At 37.7% G+C, this 21,335-nt stretch overlaps 1 protein-coding gene across 1 annotated transcript in view; it reads left to right on the top strand.

Moving 5' to 3' along the window:
• The window catches only part of LOC134751421 (dual specificity tyrosine-phosphorylation-regulated kinase 2), a 216,973-nt gene extending 196,171 nt beyond the window's left edge, over positions 1–20,802 (top strand). The window contains exons 2-7 of the mRNA XM_063686824.1: positions 10,310–10,466; positions 12,384–12,569; positions 15,314–15,416; positions 16,025–16,196; positions 18,488–18,626; positions 20,669–20,802. Coding sequence (XP_063542894.1) covers positions 10,310–10,466; positions 12,384–12,569; positions 15,314–15,416; positions 16,025–16,196 — 618 coding nt within the window. The 3' untranslated portion in view covers positions 18,488–18,626; positions 20,669–20,802. The remainder of the gene's footprint in view (positions 1–10,309; positions 10,467–12,383; positions 12,570–15,313; positions 15,417–16,024; positions 16,197–18,487; positions 18,627–20,668) is intronic.
• Positions 20,803–21,335: the final 533 nt, after the last annotated feature.

Genomic DNA, 21,335 nt, shown 5'->3' with positions numbered 1-21,335 from the left:
TGCTCCGTTCATTAAATTATTTAGGCGGAGCATTAACAAACAGCGTAAATGACTTTACTATTCAACGTAAGCCGATAAAACCGAACGTTACTGGTGAACGGCAACATGCAGAAACAATAAGGTTTCTACCTACCCAGGCACCTAGCCAGGAACTACATAAAAAAATTGCCTTAACAGTGAAAATCTTTCTTCCCTAAGCCCCTAACATAATGCCGTATGGCCAAGTGAGGACAGCCAAAAGTCAGGGCTTTTGTATTGCATCCATAAGATTACTTATTTCTGAAGTAGTTTGCTAACATGAGCACGAGCTTCGTGTATTTTCGAGATGAGACGTAAGCAGCGCTGTATACTGAAAACGAAGGTGTAGGAGACATTAAGTGGAGCTCCCCTAAAATTCTCGGAACTCGTATGCAGAGGGCCGCCTACCACGAACCACTTCGTTCGTTCGTTCGTCTATTTACCTCTATCGTTCGAATATGCAAGAGTAATAGATAACGATAATTTCGCGGTAGAGTGTAAACAAGCGACGATACGCCTTTTCCCGATTACGACCATAATTTTATAATCCTCGTTCGCGGAAAGCCGTTTATTGATTAAATGTAGGTTAAACGCCATGTGCAGCGGTGTGTTCGTAAGTGTTCGCAGTATTTCCAGATTGTTTATTTAATGAGAAAAACTGTTTATTTGATCGTAAAAGGTTTTGCGTGTTCGGACTATGTTTTGGAGTTTGCAGATGAGCTGTTGAAAGATGTACATGTTCTTGTTTTCTTTTAAAGTTAGTTTCTGCAATCGTACAGTTGAGTTCATAAATATGTATACATAGCTTCACCTTAAGAGTTCCCGGCAGCTCGGCCGAATTTCACCTTCCCATACAAACGGAGTTTCGTTCTCATTTTTAAACTACGTGTTGGATTATAATGAAACTTTGCGCATACAATGACATGAGGTTATCTAGGTCTGTAATTAGTTTATATATAGCTCCAGTTTATAAAACAAACGAAATTGAGCAGAAACAAGTTTTGTATGAAAAACTTAAATGTATTTTTTTTACTATGGTATCTGAAGCTACATAAACTAATTACAGACATAGATATACCTTATCCTATTGTAAGTACAAAGTTTCAGAGCAAACTAGCTACTCTTTTTAAGATAAGAGGGTAACTACGTTTGTATGGATGGAGAACCGAGCTTGCCGGGAACCCTTAATCCATTGCAATAAGGTGAAAAAATGTATACATACATATTTATGAACTCGACTGTACCTACTACTGCTTCACTGTTTTTTTTTTTTCGAAAAATCAATATTGGAAAATGAATAAAAACAACTGACTCCCTACATACTCCCGTGGCTGACGTTATCTACTAGTTATCATAAGGCAACTCTGACAAACTATTTCAACTAGGCGTACGTATTGTATGTGCACATTATCGTCCCTTTTTAAGCTCGATAAAAAATTGCAACGGATCAAGCACGTGCTTAGTTGTTTGACACGCGATTAAACAATCGCGAACCAACCTTCACAACCTCATATCTTTCCCAGCTCATAACTCCAAAATAAACCTTACTGTATTCAAAATAGAGTTGAACTTTGAGTAAGCACTGAGCGAGGTATGAGTTTAGGTAAACGTACTGTGTCGTAACAGTGCAAAGGTGTTAGTGCTTGCACTGTAGGCAATCACCAAACAGACCAGTATAAGATCTATCTCTAATTACGTACAGTTGGTTCGATTCTCGAGGCCAAAGTTAAACTGGTTCATTGAGTAGGAATACAGTGAGTCAGCTGACAGGTTGCGTAAGATTGCAACGCACGTGCGGGCTTATCTTGTAATGTAAACATTTGTAATTGGCGTATTGCGAACCAGGTGGAGACCTTTGTTTTGTACGGTACTGCCGATGGAAAGTCATTTAGGATTTTGCACAAGTGTAGACCTTAGAAGCCACCTGCAAAACGCGCTGTACGATTTATAATTATTTATTGAGCTCTTTTTTGGAGACAGGGAAAATTACACAGAATTTAAACTTCTATATACCACGCAAAACTTCTATATACAAATCAGTCGCGGCTTAAAACGCAAAGCTGTGAGAAAAGGTTCATTGTACAATGTATAGTAATACCTACTTAGTGTTTATCCGTTTGATATAGATATCTAGTGAATTATAGTTTAGTTTCACTGCACACTACATTTTTCAAGAGATTTTCTCACATGATATTCCTCAACAAAGAAGATCTCTCCGACCCAAAAACGCAGACTAAATAATTGTACCGTCAATCGAAAAAAGACAAATCGTGTTTCTTCGAAGATTCTGACTACGCTTTTCGAGTAAAACTGTTTTAAACCACGCCCTGCTTTCTGGATTCGTAGAATATTCGCACAAATATTAATTATTCGCGCTTTTTAATACATGTCTAGTGACACGAACGGTCTTAATTACACCGTATCGTTACATCGAGGACGCAGCCTACATCTGTCTCCTCCTCAACACAACTTTTTAGTTCACTAAACAAAATTCGCTGCAAAATTCCTCCTTATTACTTAAACTATAAGGAGTTGAGGATATTATTCCCTAACCCTCACACAACATTATAATTTATTTCAATAAACAAATTCCGCTGGATAATGGTCCTAATTATATTATGAAAAAACGGTGATTATATGAAGTCGTGCTGCAAAACGAAGGTTATGCGTTTTCGTGTTGCGGTTTTGATTTTCTTGACCTCGTTTTCTTTGTTAAAATAAACTGTTTGCACAAGATTAATTATATTTAGTTGTATCTAGATCCGCTTGCTTTGGTCACGTTTTCCCGGAAAATAAATCTATTTTTAATTTGACTGATGAAGAAGGAAAATAATGTTTTTCAGTTGTTTCAGGCTACTTTTGTATTCTTTTTTGTTTGTATATGTAAAGCGAGGTTTAGACTAGCAAGAACTAGCATGCAATTTACGTTACATTGCCGACTACTAAGGTAAACTACATTCAAAAGTTTGATCAGATTCCGCAATTTAATGAAAATTGCATGCAAGTTCTTGCTAGTCTTAAACCTCGCTTAATGGTGGCATGCTCAGCACTACGAATAATATGATCGTATTTTTACCCAGATACTACTCAGATAATCATATACCTATAATAATGGAAAATTTAAGGATAACATTGGCTGGCCCATAGCAAAAATACAGAATCTACTTGTAGTCCATTCCAACTAACAAGAAATCTACTTTACTTACTTATCAATGAAACTCACCTAAACTTACGTTTCTGCGAAAATGTGTTTGGCTCTAAAATCATAACAATAGAGTAAGCGAGGTTGCGGCAAAAATAGGCAAGGCAGAACCGGATTATAAAACGTTTTCTGTGTAAAACTCAATCTGGTATAACATTAACCATACATCTCTTTCATGTTTTCTGATTCCTGTTGATGAACTAATTATCTCAGGGTCTTCAGAAGTATGACGCTTGATTTCAACGCATGCTGCAAGTAGGTCTACAATATCAGTATACATAATAATATGAAGGATACCAATATACCTAGTACCATACTAAGTACCATAATAATATAAGTACCTAGACTTGGCTCACGGGATAACCGCCATGTTGTCTCGACAATAATTGTCCCAATAGCCGTTTCAACGAACGGTTTCATAGCGACTTAAAACAAGTCTCAACCAACACCTTGAGAGACTCGCTAGGTGGCTGGCTCAAGGGTCACATGCAGCAGGCGGTAGTCTTGGACTTGGAAAGTCATTGGTTCCTCTCTGCGGCTCTGACCACCGACAGCTTGGGCCTTGCCCCGCTACTGGCGGCCCCATAGGTTAGGTTTTTATATGTCTTATGAATAAAGATAAAGGATACTAACAGCACCAGCCTTAATTATCCATTGTTGGACTGTCTTCGTGATAAGGTACAAACGTCAGTTAACGGTATATGCACAATGGTATTGAGGTGATGGATAAAACGAGCGTACGTAAAGTTTGTAAATATTATGAAGCGTTACGGCCTGTTGGCGAGTATCGGTGATGACTAAAATTGACAGTAAAACAGTAGGTGTGTACATTTTGCTAGAATTGGTGCTAGCAATACTAAATGCGTATTTTTTTATTCTACTAAAACAATCCAGACCTATATAACGTAGTGGCACCAGTGCCCGACAAGGAAGTACCGATTCCTTTATCCAAAAAAAAATAAAGGTAGGAATGCGATTTCTTAATGTAACAACACTGTCCAGTAGCTGCAGTGTTGCCGTATTAGGAAAATCGGTTCCCTACCCTTATTTTCGTGGATCAAAAGTGAAGTGTCGGGTTACTGGTTACCTGTCGGTCACTGATGCCACTACGTTACTAGGTACTTACTTTAATTAAACGAATTCAAAACTTACTTTATATGTCTTCAACACATCATCGATGACATAAATTCTACATAAAATCTATCTAAAAGAGCTAAAGAATTGTCTTCGCCGATAGAGACAAATGTTGTGAAGTTTTTAAATTTCCGTGTGAAAAGGCATCGATTTAAAGAACAATAGTACCTATTCAATAATTTAGAGCCTCATACAATCTTTAAATTATTACTAGAAATTCTTCAGTTTTCACTTCTCACAGGCTTATCGTGCGTGTAATTCTATTAAAGCTACTTAGCCTATTGTCATTATAGCTAATAATGAAACTGCTTATTACAATTTAATGGCGTGACTCAATCTAGAATTGGAAGTAAAAGCTGGTTTATCTACGGTAATCTTTCACCATTTTTTAGGAAGTTTATTATTCGATCTCGTACGGAGTAACACCTGTTCTGCTTTGAAAACGGCGTAATAATGAATAATGTTCTAGATATAGCCGTTCTAGTTTGCTGTAATTGAAATCTGGCTCTTTGTTTATATTTTGTATTTTATCAAAACGATATTTTTTGTTAACGCCGTGCCCACGTTTTCATTGAAACGTCGAATTCGTGTTTTTCCTTATTTGAGGATACCGCGTTTTAAGAAAACTATATATTTTTTAACTAAAGCTCTATTGGCATACAGATACCTAGCTTAAGATTTTGACGTGAAAGACTTTGTCCGGACGAATTTGTTAGTCGACTGATTTTTCTACACTTCTCTATATCGGTAACAATCCCCTGCATACTTATAAAAATTTGAAAATACGGTTCTCCTGATCACGTGCTTCGTTTCCTGAAATCCTCACGTTTAGACGCATGTGTAGACCCTGTGACGTCAGACCGAGACATAAATTCAGGCATTTCAATGTGTGTTGTGACACGTCGTCGCACGTAGTAAAACAAAACACTGTTGACAAACTTACACGGGAAATAGTAATGAGTTTTGACGGGGCATTGTTTTACGGTCTAGGGTGTAACATGTGCCTTAAGGCCGCGTTTCCACCGAAAATTTCTGTGAGGAATATTTGACAACCTCTTGGAGAAGTGATAAGAAAACTTGCAATGTAAATCTCCAGTTCAGTTCATGTAATACGAGTATCTGTGGTATTTGCATGCTACTGTGGAAACTTTCCTATTCATAGCTGTGCATAAAAGTGCTCAAGATCATGATCGTATTTAATTTTCTGGTGTTCCGCTTTCACGCTTAGTGAATTGGTTGGTCTTGGTGTCACGAATAAAAAAGTTGTTGAAATATAAGTATGGTCTTTTTTAGGCTTCAGCTGTAGGGCAGGATATCGGACATGTTTCTTTAGAATTTTCATTTCTAAGGAATTGTAGTACTGCAGGTAACCCACTGACCAAGATCTTTAGAAGTACTGAATCGGCTTCATCGACTTAAAAACATCTGTTTTACATGTATTTTTATTTACATGCGTTAATATGGTTGTTACGTTACATTTAAAAAGGTGACATGCACCTTTGAACATTTTGGCAGATATACCTCTTTTAATTCATGTTGGTACATGAAAGAACATTGATAGACCTTATGGTATTGAAATAAAGTCGATGTTGGTGGTTTTTTTTAAATAAACGATGTCAACTCCACCTGAAGACGTCATGTAAGTACTGGGAACGGAGACGGTTCCTCGAATCGTCTTTCGATACGGTGTTTACGGCTAATTAGCGCTGTGACGGGAAGATGACAATTTTTTGGCAGAAAAAACTAGATCCGGTGACAACCTATCAACCTAATTGCTGTGAATATTAAAGAAAATACATTACTTTAGAAATACTACGAAGCATATTGAAAAGGGCTGTTTAGTTAGATAAAAAAATAACTACCTTAATTAATGAGTAGATATTAGTGTCAATAACTTGTCAATAAATCCTATAAAATTGATTGATTATTTCAGAAATGTAAACTTAGTTTTTCTTTCCTGTAATACATTAAATGGCGTTATTCATAAACGTTGTCAAATTTAAGAAGTCATTGATTGATACCAATCGTTAATTCGCAATATGACATTGTGTTTTATTGGAAATAGACAAAATATAACCTATGTCGAAACGTCGGTAAATAAAGGTAACAAAATAAATTCGCGATAGACCCGTTTCTAAATGTGATTTAATATGAATAAGGGTTGTTTTATGTACAATCAACAATACAATTATTAGCTTAGCACCTTTGCATACAAATTTCTATGCAGGGGGGGGGGGGGTACCGTTTAGATAATTTGGCTTTTAAAATTCCTAAAAATTTTACGCATATATAACACTTAATTATTATAATGCCACCTGACCGGGCCTTCCCGCATATTTCGCTGGAACAATTATGTAGTAACTAAACATATCGTTTTACTATGTATTTTACACATCATCACACTAAAGTCAAGAAGTAGCCATTGAGACGGATTCTGTTTTCATAGTTAGATGTGGTTTTGATCTTATCTTGACGACTACTTTGGTCCAGCGTGCGCCGCTGAGCTTATTTGTTCCCAACTCCCCACGAAGTACAGTCAGGAGTCGTCTCATAAAACATTTCGCTCGCACTAATTGGTGTACGCGAGATGCCTGACGTCACCACTCAAGGTCGTATCAAAATAAGATTCTTTAATTATCAAATTGTTAGACAGAATGGGCCTCGTGGGTTGGGTCATTGCCAAAGTCGGCGCTTCTCAGAACCGGAATTTGGGACGATTTTTCAGCCATTTACTTTGACAAGTTGTCTCGACGATTATCTTCCGATTTTCTTCATTACCATTGGTACTGAGAATTTTATTGAGACTTGTATCTTTAAATATAGAAATAGAAACATTTATTGACAAAAAACACGTACATGCCTATGGGTTCTGCGCTAGGATGTCCTGTGTTACAGAACCCAGTAGGATATAGATTTGGGAAACTAGGGACATGTAAACGTGACTTGAATATTTTTTCGCGAAATTGGATGAATTTATTTTTGGACTTGAGTACAACATATTTACCTTTACCTATTGTAGGTACTCTTTCTTTATTAGTCCGGTAAAAAAAGATGGAAATAATTCTTTACAAATGTAAAGTTTGAATATTGAATGACTGCCATGGTCCCTGTATCAATGATTTTCATGACCTCACATTTTTATCATCCACTTTTCCGTAATACCGTTTAAATCATCTGGAAAAAGGAGAATAAATGGTCACATAAACCTGAAACAAGACCCAGCTACTTGGCGCGGGTGCCATAAAAATGATCTAGTGTACCGCTTCCGTTTAGTTTTACCAATATAACCCTGCACTTCATGTGGACAAAAATACTTGCGACTCAATTTGCACTTAAAACAAGGGAAAATTTAGACATTGATTTTTACATGTCTGTAAACTGTTTTCAAATTGTTTATACATTGCAAATTTTCACTAGGAAAAAAATATCAGAATCCTGTACAAAAATATATTGATTTAAACTAACACGATCTTCACTGATTAACCTCATTATTCAAAGTATAACGGGACTTTATCGCAGGCACATACTTTTTTTTTTCTTGACTGTTTTACGTTTACTCTACCAAAATGGTCTAAGTACGGGATTGGTACGATATTTACCAATACCAATGCAAAATACATTTCATTTCAACCTTTAAGTAAAAAAGAAAATTAAGTTCTGAATTAAATTAACAAAGTCTTCTTTACCTGTACCTGATACAGATTCTAATTACGCTTCTCTTACCTCAATTACGCGTACGCGCAGCTCAGGTACGTTTTTATATGTTAACAAGTTCGATCTATTTCGATCTTTACTCGGAAGTATGGTTTATATAAAGTGACCTCAATATAAACTGCGTGTTACATCGTTAAACCAGTTGTTACATTAAACGTTGTGCTATAACGTTATATTTCTGCTAAACCTACTTGAGTTTACATCAAAACTATCATGACAAGTTGAAATGCGAAGAATTAATATATTCTTTTGATGTGTGTAATATTTATTAAGGTTATAAATTGGGCTAAATTCATCGAAATTTTACAAACATCAGTAACAAGTAAATCAAAACATGAATGTTATTCAAACAGAATCGTTTGAAATCAACAATATACAGTAGCGGCAAATTGTCATATTTTTTCACTCTTGCATGTATTTGCTTGGTAATTTAGCTTTAGCGATTTCGATGAAATTTACAATACAGGGACGTATGAATACGAAGATTCGATCAACTTAGGGTACATGTTTAAAATAATTAGTTTGTCCGAGTTTCGCGGTAGCCCGGTGGGTATTAAATTATAAAGAAATGATACGATTTAATTTTTAAACCAGAGGCTAAACGAGGGCGAATTATCGATCTATCTAGGTTTTATTTAAGATTCGCTTTTGAGTGTTTTCAAATAAGAAATTCAATATTTATAACATACATTAATTGGTGTGTGTGAAGTCCTTAATCCGCATTATGCTAACGTGGCTGTCTGTTGCCACCTGCAGTGGGTCGTAAGTATATACATATATGGTCCTGATGATAATGCAATCATTGTTTATATGATATAAAGTCATATCAATATGATAGATTTTTTGCCGCTACTGTATTCAGATATGATGATGATGATTCTGTGTTGTGATGATGATGTGATGTATTCAGGGGGACAGAGGGTCTCTCGCACGTCATTAATTGTCATGAAAAATATGTAAGTAAACTTTATCTTTCCAAATACTTGTAGATAAACAGTCGGAATAAGAAGAAATTGTAAGGTCAGTTATATTTGTCTAACATTAATAAATACGAGTAACTACGCCGAAGGGCGTTGAATATAATGTTACGATTTCCGACCCTTTTCAGTGCCACCGTTTCGGTCACGACTAACGACATTTTGTCGGACAGTTTCTTGTGAGATTTTCGTTTCTTATTTTTATATTCATAATTTTAGCCTTAGTTACTTTTTTGTGCTGTGTTGGTACATTTTCGACGTTTTTGTATTGCTTATTAATATGAAATAGTTCTGCTTATGGTTTTAGAAACCAGTGATATTTTCCGACTTCGCTTAATTCGCCATTTATTTTTGCATTAGAAATTTCATATAATTTCAAGAGTATCGTTGTTTCTATCCATCATCTTCTTAGTTTGTAAAACAAATTTTTAATACATTTTCAAAATCGTTGTCAGTACCTGTTTCAAGTAAAGCAACATTAAGGTTGTTATGATGTTGTGAATTCTCAGTGGAGTTAAACAACACACCACACTTAGTTTATGAATAATAATTGTAGAGTTCAATATTCCGTCTGACAATGACAAACTGCAGGCACTTGCAATACATTTTAACTGGACTATATCTACAGACTTTTCACTCTATTATTCATTACAATGATTTGAGCATTGAATAGAATTTTTGCTACGAATTTTAATCATAAATAAGAAATTGGATTGAAAATACTCTGTACCTACTCATTCATATGTTGAGAAATGCTGAATACGCAGGAAAGTTTTGGACAAAAAAAAGATCCTCTATTACAACTCATTTCCATAACTATTTAGGTATTAGGACGATTTAACGAATCCTACCGGCCGACGACCGGTCTGGCCTAGTGGGTAGTGACCCTGCCTAAGAAGCCAATGGACTGGATTCGAATCCCGGTAAAGGCATTTATTTGTGTGATGAACACAAATATTTGTTCCTGAATCATGGGTGTTTTTTATGAATATTAGTATGTATTTATCTATATAAGTATGTACATCGTCGCCTAGCACCCATAGCTTTGCTTAGTTTGGGGCTAGGTTGATCTGTGTAAGATGTCCCCTAATATTTATTAACCGACTTCAATTTCATAGAAGGAGGAGGTTCTGTATTCGGTTTGGGCTATTTTATTTTATTTATTATAACTCGAAAGAGGTTGTGTTGCTTTGCCATCTCCATCATCCACCAATTTGTTGGTGCCATTTTCGACAGTTACTAACTTAACCGTTGTTTTTTCCAGGTCATAGACTTCGGAAGTTCCTGCTATGAGCACCAGCGTGTCTACACGTACATCCAGTCGAGGTTCTACCGGGCGCCCGAGGTGATGATGGGCGCGAGGTACGGCATGCCCATCGACATGTGGTCACTGGGCTGCATACTGGCGGAGCTGCTTACAGGTGAGCTAATGTGGACTCTATTGTTAGACGCGTAAGACTCAGGTTCTATTGGGCGCCCGAGGTGATGATGGGCGCGAGGTACGGCATGCCCATCGACATGTGGTCGCTCGGCTGCATACTGACGGAGCTGCTTACAGGTGAGCTAATGTGGACTCTATTGTTAGACGCGTAAGACTCAGGTTCTATTGGGCGCCCGAGGTGATGATGGGCGCGAGGTACGGCATGCCCATCGACATGTGGTCGCTCGGCTGCATACTGACGGAGCTGCTTACAGGTGAATATGTGTGCTCTATAGTGTGTGTAATATCTGGTAAAGTTTATTTATTGTCGGCTTGTCGAAAGAAGAAGAAGGGCTAATGCCTCCTTATAATTGGTAACAAATTCACGATCCACAGTCATGAGGGAATGACGAAGCAGAGAAGAGAATCACTTGACCAGATTATCTTTCCATATTTCAACATTATTCGAACTCGAGTAGGGTCCAATTTTGATATTTTTGTTGTTGTTGGTTTTTAATTTTTAAAAAAGGAGGAATTTTAAACACTTGCTATCTTTCTTATGCCGGTAAGTCAACCCATAAGTATTTTGTGAACGAATGGTGTCTATAATTAATAGAGATTATTTTTTATATAAAGCATCAATAAGCGGTTGCTATGAATTTCTAATTTAGTGGTTATTAGTGTGTGTTATACCGAGTTGCAATAGACACAACGTCGCACAAACGGATTTAATGGGGCATCATTATACATTTTTATCGAATGACTGCACTGGAATCGATACCACATGCCTCATTTCACTGCTGTAAGTAGAATTGATCAGCTGACACAAACATACCGATAAAAAACGGAATATTCAGCGCTTTCACAATCTATATCACGAACGTTCATTTACAATTTAGTATTCTTCCATTTGATAATTCGGCAAGAGTCGCTTGACAGTGGAGTATAGACAGAGAAACATATACTCGTACCTACCTACTCTATTTTGCTTATGCTTGTGTTAAAATTATAATTTCGAAGAAAGAGGTGAGTATAGTTTTTTATTCTACTTTTATTGGCAAAATATGTTTGCCAGACTATAGTTTACAAGTACTTTAAAACCACAAAGTTGATTTAGCAAACGGTATGCACCGAAATAAGATTGTTTTAGGAGCTATGTATAATTCGGGCGCCGAAACTTCACTCAGAATATCAATAGTCGTAATGTTTACGAACGCCAAACTTTATGTATTTGCAAATGTATTATTTTTAGACACTTCAGTTGTTCTAAATATTTATGTTCATGTTGTAAAGAGAGATAACAAAGTTACTAAGTCCACTCAACGTTTGTTTTTAAGTTTATTTGTTTTGAAGCTTCTCTCGAATTGACGATACCGGTTAGATATTTTGAAATAGGAGCTAGTCGTTCTCCTATCGTTTATTAATGATAATTCCTACTAATAATATTATAAATGCGAGTAAAATTACTGTCCGTCTGTCTATTACCTCTTCACGTTTAAACAGCTGAACTATTTTATGAAAATTGTTCGAGTCCCAGGGACGGACATAGGATAGTTTTTATCTGGAAAATCACCAACTATTAAAGTGCTATATAATGCAAGGACTTAAAACTTCTACTGAGTGCCATTTCAAATTTGAGTTTGAGCAGTTTATATAGATTACCTAAAGAATACAGTTATTTATTGTAATAGATAGGTAGTCTACGATAAACATGTGCCCGCTAGTTTGATAGCCGAAACAGAAGGCGCTGTACTGCACCATGTTCACTTCACTGAATTGTTAAACGTCAAATTTTGACAATCAAAGTTACCGCAAAATGTGCGGAGCCGTATTAGTAGAATATGGCTTCGTAAATCTTGTAAGAACGAACGCCAGAACCTTCACGATTTATTGTAAATATGTACTTCAATCTTTCCAGGGTTCCCTCTGCTCCCCGGCGAGGATGAGGCGGACCAGATGGCCTGCATCGTCGAGCTGCTGGGCATGCCGCCGCAGAAGCTCATCGAGCAGGGCAAGAGGTCCAAGAATTTCATCAGCAGCAAGGGACTGCCGCGGTATTGCACCGCCAATACCATGTCGGACGGGTCCACGGTGCTCGTCGGAGGTACGTTACACTTTGTTTTTTTTTTTTTAAATCTTTCCATGCAATAGATGGACTTGCAACGTCACGTCATGAAAATGGATGTCGTTATGCGGTAGATGGCCATAAACAAAATTCCATGGAAACACGTCATGAATACTAACCTATACAAAAAGACGTCAAATGATAACGATCTTCAGTAACGAAAGGACGTTTTCTTACATTAAATTACAGCGACGATTTTCCATTGAAGAAAACGTTTCCAAACAAGATTGATATTTTAATTGTTGTTTAAATGTTCCACGGTTCGCGTAGATCTCTTATTTCTGAATCGTTTATATTCCTATTTATTCGATTTATATGTCGAACACTTATGTTGCTCACCATATGTAGGTACAGGAAGGTGGGAGGGAGGTGGTGGTGGAAAGGTTCCCATCGTGATTCGTGCATCGTCGTTATTATCTCGTCGTCGTTATATTCTACTAACAAGTAATCTGTGAAGGTTAGGTAAGATGCTTAGGCAAATAGTTTATGAAGTTTGGAGACCTTATCCTCAACGGCTCACATACCTGGCTTAAAGTTCGCATAAATTTTCAAGCTTCCGGGGATCTTGAACAATTTCATTAAAGACGGATTGGATATATTGTGAATTTTGCAGCACCATGTGTAGATTTTGATGACGGACATCGCGTCAGTATTGGCGCATACATTCCCAAACTTTACCTCGCCCACGCAATTTTCTCGTGTTTACAAAACAAGCCATTGATTACAATGATCGCACACACAGGAATTTAAACCTGGCGGTGCGACTGCCAAAATTATGACACTATCAAACCCCGAGTGACTCAAACCTCTCACCAAGATTAAATGCTACGCCACCAGACATCTCTGACGGTGCGTTGACTAACTGAAACATAACATACTTACTAACGTCTTAAAATAAATGTCTACGTATTCGAAGTTCTCTGTAACCTTTACACGACTTTTTTCACAAATGACATATGCATGCATGATTCAGAAATGCCAAACCCACTCGGGATTTTAAACTATTCGTAATCGGTGCATTTTATGTACTGTACGTCTCATAATAAAATCACGCCTCTTATAAAACCGTGTGCTTTTTACATGCAATTGATATGAATGTCACGATAAGTGATTTTACCGTTCCAAACAATAATGTTTAGAACTGTTGTTCTACAAATACAAAACAAGAATTATGTGAGCAGAAGTAATTTTTACAATTAGTTTAAATTATAAGTTTCTGCCAAAAGATTGTCTTATGTCCTATCTTTTGTCCTTCCCCGGGCTTCCGTCTATTTCCATACCAAATCTCATGTAAATCGGTTCAGCGGTTTACGCTTGAAGAGGTAACAGACAGACAGACATAGACAGAGTTACTTTCGCATTTTAATATTAGTAGGGATTAGTAACGTGATGCGAATACTCGTTGTTCCTCGCGGTACATAGTGATTTAATCAATTAATATTTATTATGACGTCACTATTACGTACTGATCGCTTTTGATCAAATGCCAAATTGCACATATAACTTCTATATACTCGTAAACTCGTATCAGCTAAATCAGCTTAACTAGATGGATATCATAAATTGTGTTAGTCAACAGTGATTTCAGCATTCACTGCCCTGAAATATTAAAAAAAATGTTACACATCATGACGTGACTAACCACAAACGAATTAATAATTAATCAGATAGACTAAGGGCGTTATTCACAAACGCGTTACTGGCCTGAATTAGTTATGAATCGTTTGTCTATATATATATAGGTATATATATTATACATTTATGACACGTTGACTGTCTGGTGGTTTTGGTAAAAAGCCAAAAGTTGCCCTAACACTTGACGGTTTAATTTAGTGTCAGATTTCGTTTCTGGCCAGTTTTATGTGCCATAAAAACGTTGCATTAAATGTGTTTTCATTTTAAATATTTTTCTTCGTAAAATGCTTCTTACCTTGACACGGATGGATTATATAATAAATAAACTGTAATTCTGGCAACTAAATTTCATAATTTCAGTTTTTGACGTCAATAGTTAATTTAAACATTTGTCAAACATTAACGTTTAACTTCTGACAGTTAAATAGCTGCTCAATATCAACCTAATGTTATCAAAATAAATATTTTTGGGACAGATTCTCCGATGTAATACTTTTTTGGGTTTCTAAGTGCATTCATTACACATTTATGATTATTGAAATAGGCTTCGGGATTTATCTAAACAAGTAAAGATTGTTATGTAAGTACCTAATGTCTTATGTTATGTACCTACTAGTGACGTGTCCCAGGTTGAGTGAACATAACAAGCGTATGTGCAACAATAAGGGTCGGTTGCACCAAACTGTTTGTCAGATTTAAAGAGTTCGCTAAATTTTATTGTATAGAAAGTTTTATAGTAAACCGCCGCGGCGCGCCGGTAGACGTTGATAAGTCTGTCAAGTGCGGATGGTGCAACTGGCACTAAGACTGGGAAAATCAGGGTAACAAATAGACAGCTGCAATTTGTATGTCTATCTTTTTGTTTTTAGCAATTAATGCATGTTAGCCATTAAGTATTAATTGTAATGCCAATTAGCACGTAAAGTTTAGCTGTTAGTGCTTATTGAATGAAAAATAAATAAATGAAATGAAATGAAACAGCTAAATGTACTTGTACACTACACATAGGTTCAATAAAATTCGTTTCGCAAGAATTGTGCCGTTAATGTTACGTAATATACTAACTCAACGTATTTTGTCTGTTCCAGGTATGTCCAGAAGAGGCAAGCCCCGAGGCCTACCTGGCTCGAAAACGTTTGTCACAGCCCTCAAGGGATGTCAAGACAAATTCTTTATTGATTTCATTAGGAGGTGAGTAGCTGTAATGTAACTTGCGGTACCATTGTTTTTAAGGTGTGTTATATTTAGCGAACGCGCCGTAAATGTAAAATAAAAGTAGTAAGATTCATAGCGCGCGAGCATTTCGCGAATGGCGTGGCGCACTAGTAGCTCATTCGCTTGTTCTGGACGGGAAGCAATGTAAGAATGTCCTAACTTAATCCGAGGGTACTTTTAATACTGAATATTTTTTTGTCATTTTGTTAATCAGCCTCCATTAAGCCTCTTTCTGAATCTGCAATGGAGATGGAAGTAGACAAACTTTTTTTTTCGAAGTTCGTGGATATAATTGGTTATTGATTGATTGAGCTATAGGTATAATTAATGAAATACAGCTTACACTGATTTTTCGAAGAACTTCTTCAAATATCCTATTCAATCCCTCGTCTCTTTCTTTGTAGTATAAACCCTCACATCGCCTGTAACTAGGAATAATTTGAATTGTTGGATGGGAAATGGATATCTTAAATTACTTAAAGTTCAATTATTCATTTTCAATTAGCTTGTGGACCTTACTTAATTTTATTAATAAATAATCAAAATCAGAATGAGGTATAATTGAAAACGTGCTCGTAATCCAGGTGCCTAGAATGGGACCCGGAGAAGCGGCTGACGCCGGCGGCGGCGCTGCGGCACGCGTGGCTGCGGCGGCGCCTGCCGCGGCCGCCGCACGAGGACGACACCAACCACGTTAGTATCGCGCACCACCCCCACGCCCATGCGCACGCCACAGCCAAACGGCTGGACAAATAGGTTCGTTACTTTTGGTTGCTGTTGCTTGTGGTATAAACTAACGATACTAACCGGGAATGGGGTTTTTGGGACGGTTAAACCTTTGAGCGCCACGCATATCGTGCGCGGAGCGTCATCGTGAACCTGGTCGTAATGCACGGAGGTTAATGTATGGCTGTAGACGCGCGCGTCAGTTCACGTCAAACGATTTGTACGCACAAGGTGTAACAAAAATAGTGATGGGGATCCGTTTAAGGCCATATTCCGATACCGAATATACCCTTAAACGCATCCCCACTATTTTTGTTATGTACCTATATAAAACTAGATATATATGTCATAAGAAGTATAGCAGGGTACAAGATTGTTGATTATAAAGTGAATCGTTTATATCGGCGAGTATTCAGATTCAGATTCAGATTCAGATTATTTATTTATAAACATACATTAAATACAGTTTACACGTCAATATCTTATAACTAAGTAATATTTATCACTATTGAAGATTTAAAGTAAAATGAACTTTGATTGTGTTCGTAGAACACATACACTAAGTCCGTCATTTATCGGTCAAATACAACCGAACTTTTAGACGATAAAAATTTTGGAGTTAAACAATGGTGCGATAATATCAATGTCACGACATCATGTATAAGAAATCTGTAATGTAATAATTCTTAAAAAAAAACCATTTAGAAACTGGTAAAAACCTAATTATAATTCAAACTAATTTATACTTTACATAATAATTACCACAAGCAACATTATATTTAAGTTAATTTTTAGTTTAAATATTTATTTGTTAATTGTTTTGGGTTTAAATCTGTTTCACCTAGCTGGGTACCTACTTGCCTAAGGCACTCAGGTATGTTATAGATGTGTAGAAAGCTAAGGTTTTCTTTTTAATCATTTGTTTTTATTAGTTAAAAGTACTTGACTACTAGTCGTTCAGTAATCTAATTTAGTGGTCGACCAATTCGTTCTAATTGTGAAGTACTCAGTAGAAATATTTAATCCTTTGAAGGGCACGCCCGTCGTGTCGTGTGCGCGCGTCATCGTGAAACTTGCCGGGATGCACGAATGTTGATACAGGCTAGATGACAAATTTTTATTAATGGTATCAATCGATCAGGTTTGTTTTTGGGATCAAATGTCTATATATGGGACCCATTGGAGTAAAGCAATACAAAAGTCAGAAATGACAGTCAAAGTCCGACAGTCGTACTTCACTCGCGAAACGCTCCTAACAAAACGATAAGTGAACGTGAAGTCAACTGAGGGCCCATCTTGAATATATGAAAAATAAGTAAAATTGCGATTTCGTCGGTGAAATATTGCGTTTATGCAGCATATAGTTGCTATGCAATCTTTTTTTGGATACAATGCAAGGAATCGAATGGTATCTTTTACTTTATTCCTTTTTGGAAGTTAAAAAAACTTTAAATTTTGAAACTTAGATCCTGTATTTTTTTATCATTTCCACATTATTGTGATAAATTGCTCATTTTCTATCTATTTTACTAGATTTTATTAAAAGATTCAACATGACTGTGTCATCATCCCTATTGGGCTGAGCCGCGCGCTTCAGTTGACGTCTTTGGCGGTCAAGGTCAAAGGGTTAAACTAAGAGATGAGTAATGAAATAAGAATTGTTCGATGACTGTGTTAGAAAGTGAATACCACTAGGTATTTATGTTATTTTTATTAAGTATTATGTACTCGTAGAATTTCTTTTATTTAAAAGCTTTTTCTTAGAATTAAGCTTTTTTAATTATATGCATGATGACTCGGCTACTTTAATGGTATGTATTTTGAATTTTTCATATAGGTAGTCGCTTTTTAGTCATATTATTTTATGCAATGGATTAAATTGTCTTCAAATTAAGCCGTAAGACCTTTTTTACCACTGCATAGAAATAAACAAAGTTAGCATCTTCACACATTCACAACAGTCTTTTGAACTATTATAAGAACTATTTTAATACATTTACTATGTAATATCGTTTCTATTATTTCCCTGTATGTAATTGTAGTAGTGATAGCAACTTGCACACGCTCTTCTTGCACTTTATGTACCCCTCTAATCCCGCGGACACTATATCGCTTCGGCAGAAAAGTTACCTCTAAGCGACGTCCAACGGACAAGATATGGCACACGCGATTTCAAACAAAATGTATGAACAGTACGTTATCTATGTCTGGGATTCGAGAGGTTACAAGCAGAGTTAACGGCAGAGACTAGAATCACGTAGCTTTTTACATGTGTATCGTAGTGTGTTTTCGGTTAGTTTATTACTTGTGTGTTGTTGCAGTCCTCGAGCCTGGCGGGCGCGGGGGCGGGTGCGGGGTCGGGGGCGGGGGTGGTCGCGGCCGGCACGGGCGCCCGCGGCGGCTCGCTGCGCACGCCACTCGCGCGCACGCCCGTCACCTTCAACGCCAACCAAGTCGCCAGTGAGTATCGCACCTACTATAGACACACTTAGATTACGAGAGTACAGATGGCGCTATACACGCGTTTGCAAACTCGCTTTCTAGCTCAAACGGCGGCACGACCAGCGACGGGGGGAGCGGCAAATCGAGGCCATTCGTATAGTTAACGCTATCTCTACTGAGCTCGTTCACTTACGTACTAACAATGGCATTATGTTAAACAAAAGCCATTATATCTTTTGTGCCTGAGCGCGTGGCCTTTGTGCCTGAGGCTCCCACACAATAGCCACGCGATCAGGCACAAAGGCCACGCGCTCAGGCACAAAAGAAATAATGGCTTTTGTTGAACAGAATGCCATTGTCAGTACAGGTAAGTGAACGAGCTCAGTAGATAGACCGCATACTATACATTGCACTCGACCAAATGTATGAACAATCTTGATTTACCGCTCGCCGCGCTGCCGGTCGCGTGCGTCCTGTCCGTGGCCTAAGATTCAGCATCAGATTCATCTTTAGGCGGTCTTCACACTGGATGCGTGTGTGAGCGGAAAAACGCTAAGATACATATATAAATACACGTACATAACGCTGTTTCGCTTACATACCGAAGCGGTGTGCGCATCCACAGCAGTGTAATAATCGCATAAGCTACGAGACAAATACATTTCTCAGCGACAGACATGATACGAAATTACCACGAGCGAGTACTTAACATACATACTAAGGTTACTTGCATTATATACAGCGCTTTCTATCTAATATAAATCTGAGAATTTCAAGCTACAAGACAAATACATTTCTCAGAAACAAAAACCCTTATTAAATAAAAATTCTCTTTTTCTTTAATCTTTTTATAAAAAATATCTTCCACGTATATTATTTACAACTTCTTAATTCTTACTTACTTCCTTCTTTCAAGGTCTCATGCGTACATCAAGTCTTAGTAAGTTTATTACACAAATTCTCTGTGTAATTGTATGTATACGTAACCCTTCTGCCTGAAATCCTCTCACTAAAACACTCATGTCAATACAAAAACATTTAAAACCAGTAAGTTATGTAATTTTATTTGTGTACAATCATATAGTTAGATGCATCTATATCGTCTCAATAAAATAAAAAATACACAAAGTTGATGTATTACATATCTATAACTCATATGTCCATATGTAACCCAAAACCCAACCCACCAATCCCACCATGTTATCCTTAGCATGTTATGTATGTTATACGTTATTTATATTTAGAACATAATATATACTGTCGATATAAGTGTATACAAATCCGTTAATTATCGGTGCCATTTAGACAAATTGCCTCCCGTTTGTCTGTCGCTACCTAATGTGTTCCTTTCAAAAGTGATATGTTTTGGCAATTTTAGTAATACTCTTGAGAGGTACCTCGTAGCATTGAAGACTGTGTTTCTATTAGAGATGTGGGATGTACCTAGTTTTAAATTATGTAGTTGTTTTTGTTTATGATACGCGGCGTTTTGCCCATGTAAAGAAATAATACGTTACCACGTGTAATGCTCTTACGTTTCTGGTGGGACAACAATAATATCAATGATTTTGTCGTCTGGTCTTGAGAGGAGAAAATCTAGGAGATAAACGCAGCATTATCTTGTCGATATCTGTCTATAAAGGGAGAAAAAAGATATCAAGTCCAAATATCGAGTGGTGGTAAAAGGTTGCCAGTGTCAAACTCCTAACAGTTTATCATCGGATCGATGCGTCCTCAATCCGAGCCGTTTAATACTATTTGCAAGAAACTCCATACATCGTCGGCACGTATTAGCCCGAACGGCGCAAAGTACATCGGCCTGCCTCCGCGCTCGCGTATCGCGCTTGACGTGGGAACGGGACGTGATTCCTCAACCGCGTATGTTTCGATTCATTTCCGTTAGTGCTTGTGCTCGCGTATGGTCGACAGCGAGGCGGCGAGGTGAGTTTCTCAGAGCCAGGGGCGAGGTACGCGTGCGAATCATCTTTAATTATAAGGAATGCAGGAGGGAGATTCCGAAATACGAGTACAGTTCTAACCGTGGCCAACTCTCGTTTCAGAAGCGAAACTCCAAGCTGCACTATCGGAAGAGAGCGGGTCGTCGGCGGGCGCTAGCGGCTGCGGGCCGCGCTACTGGGCGGGCGGCAAGCTGCCGCACCTGCCCGCGCCCTCCTAGCGCGCCGACGCCGCGCAGCCCGCCGCCGCCGCCGCCACCGCCCGCCGCCTCGCCAAGGTACTGCCGTCCTGCCGGTGCCGGTGCAAAGCGAGGTAGACTACCCGTCCCTCCCTTATTAACACTGTCAGAAAAAGACGGGTAGTCTATCACACATGCGAGATACTGTCGCGGCGCCCCGTGCTAAGCTCACAGAGGGAGCGGGGGCCGGTGCCTATCCTCAATATCACTTCCTCGATTTCGACGAGAGAGTTACACTGATAACTATTATTTATTATATCTTTCCGGCCGGACCGATTGCATTGCTAGATCTCAATTCATGTCACGATTGAATTACGAAGATCCTACCGAATGCGCCAAATAATCTAAATCTAGGAAATTCGATTGTATAAAACTGATTTTCGTTCGGGAAATGTTGCCTTTGATAAGAACTCGGTATAGCTAGTAGTAGTAAATAAATGCCATTATCATCTGCATTGACAAACTAGAGGCAAATTTAAAGAATTTAGGTACGAGTACCGATTAAATTTTTATTTTTTATGTTTTTATTTCCA

Source organism: Cydia strobilella, chromosome 22 (assembly GCF_947568885.1).
Source record: "Cydia strobilella chromosome 22, ilCydStro3.1, whole genome shotgun sequence".
Classification (NCBI taxonomy): Eukaryota; Metazoa; Arthropoda; class Insecta; order Lepidoptera; family Tortricidae; genus Cydia; species Cydia strobilella.
Note: the sequence above shows the minus strand (reverse complement) of the source record. Positions and strands in the feature narration are given on the sequence as shown.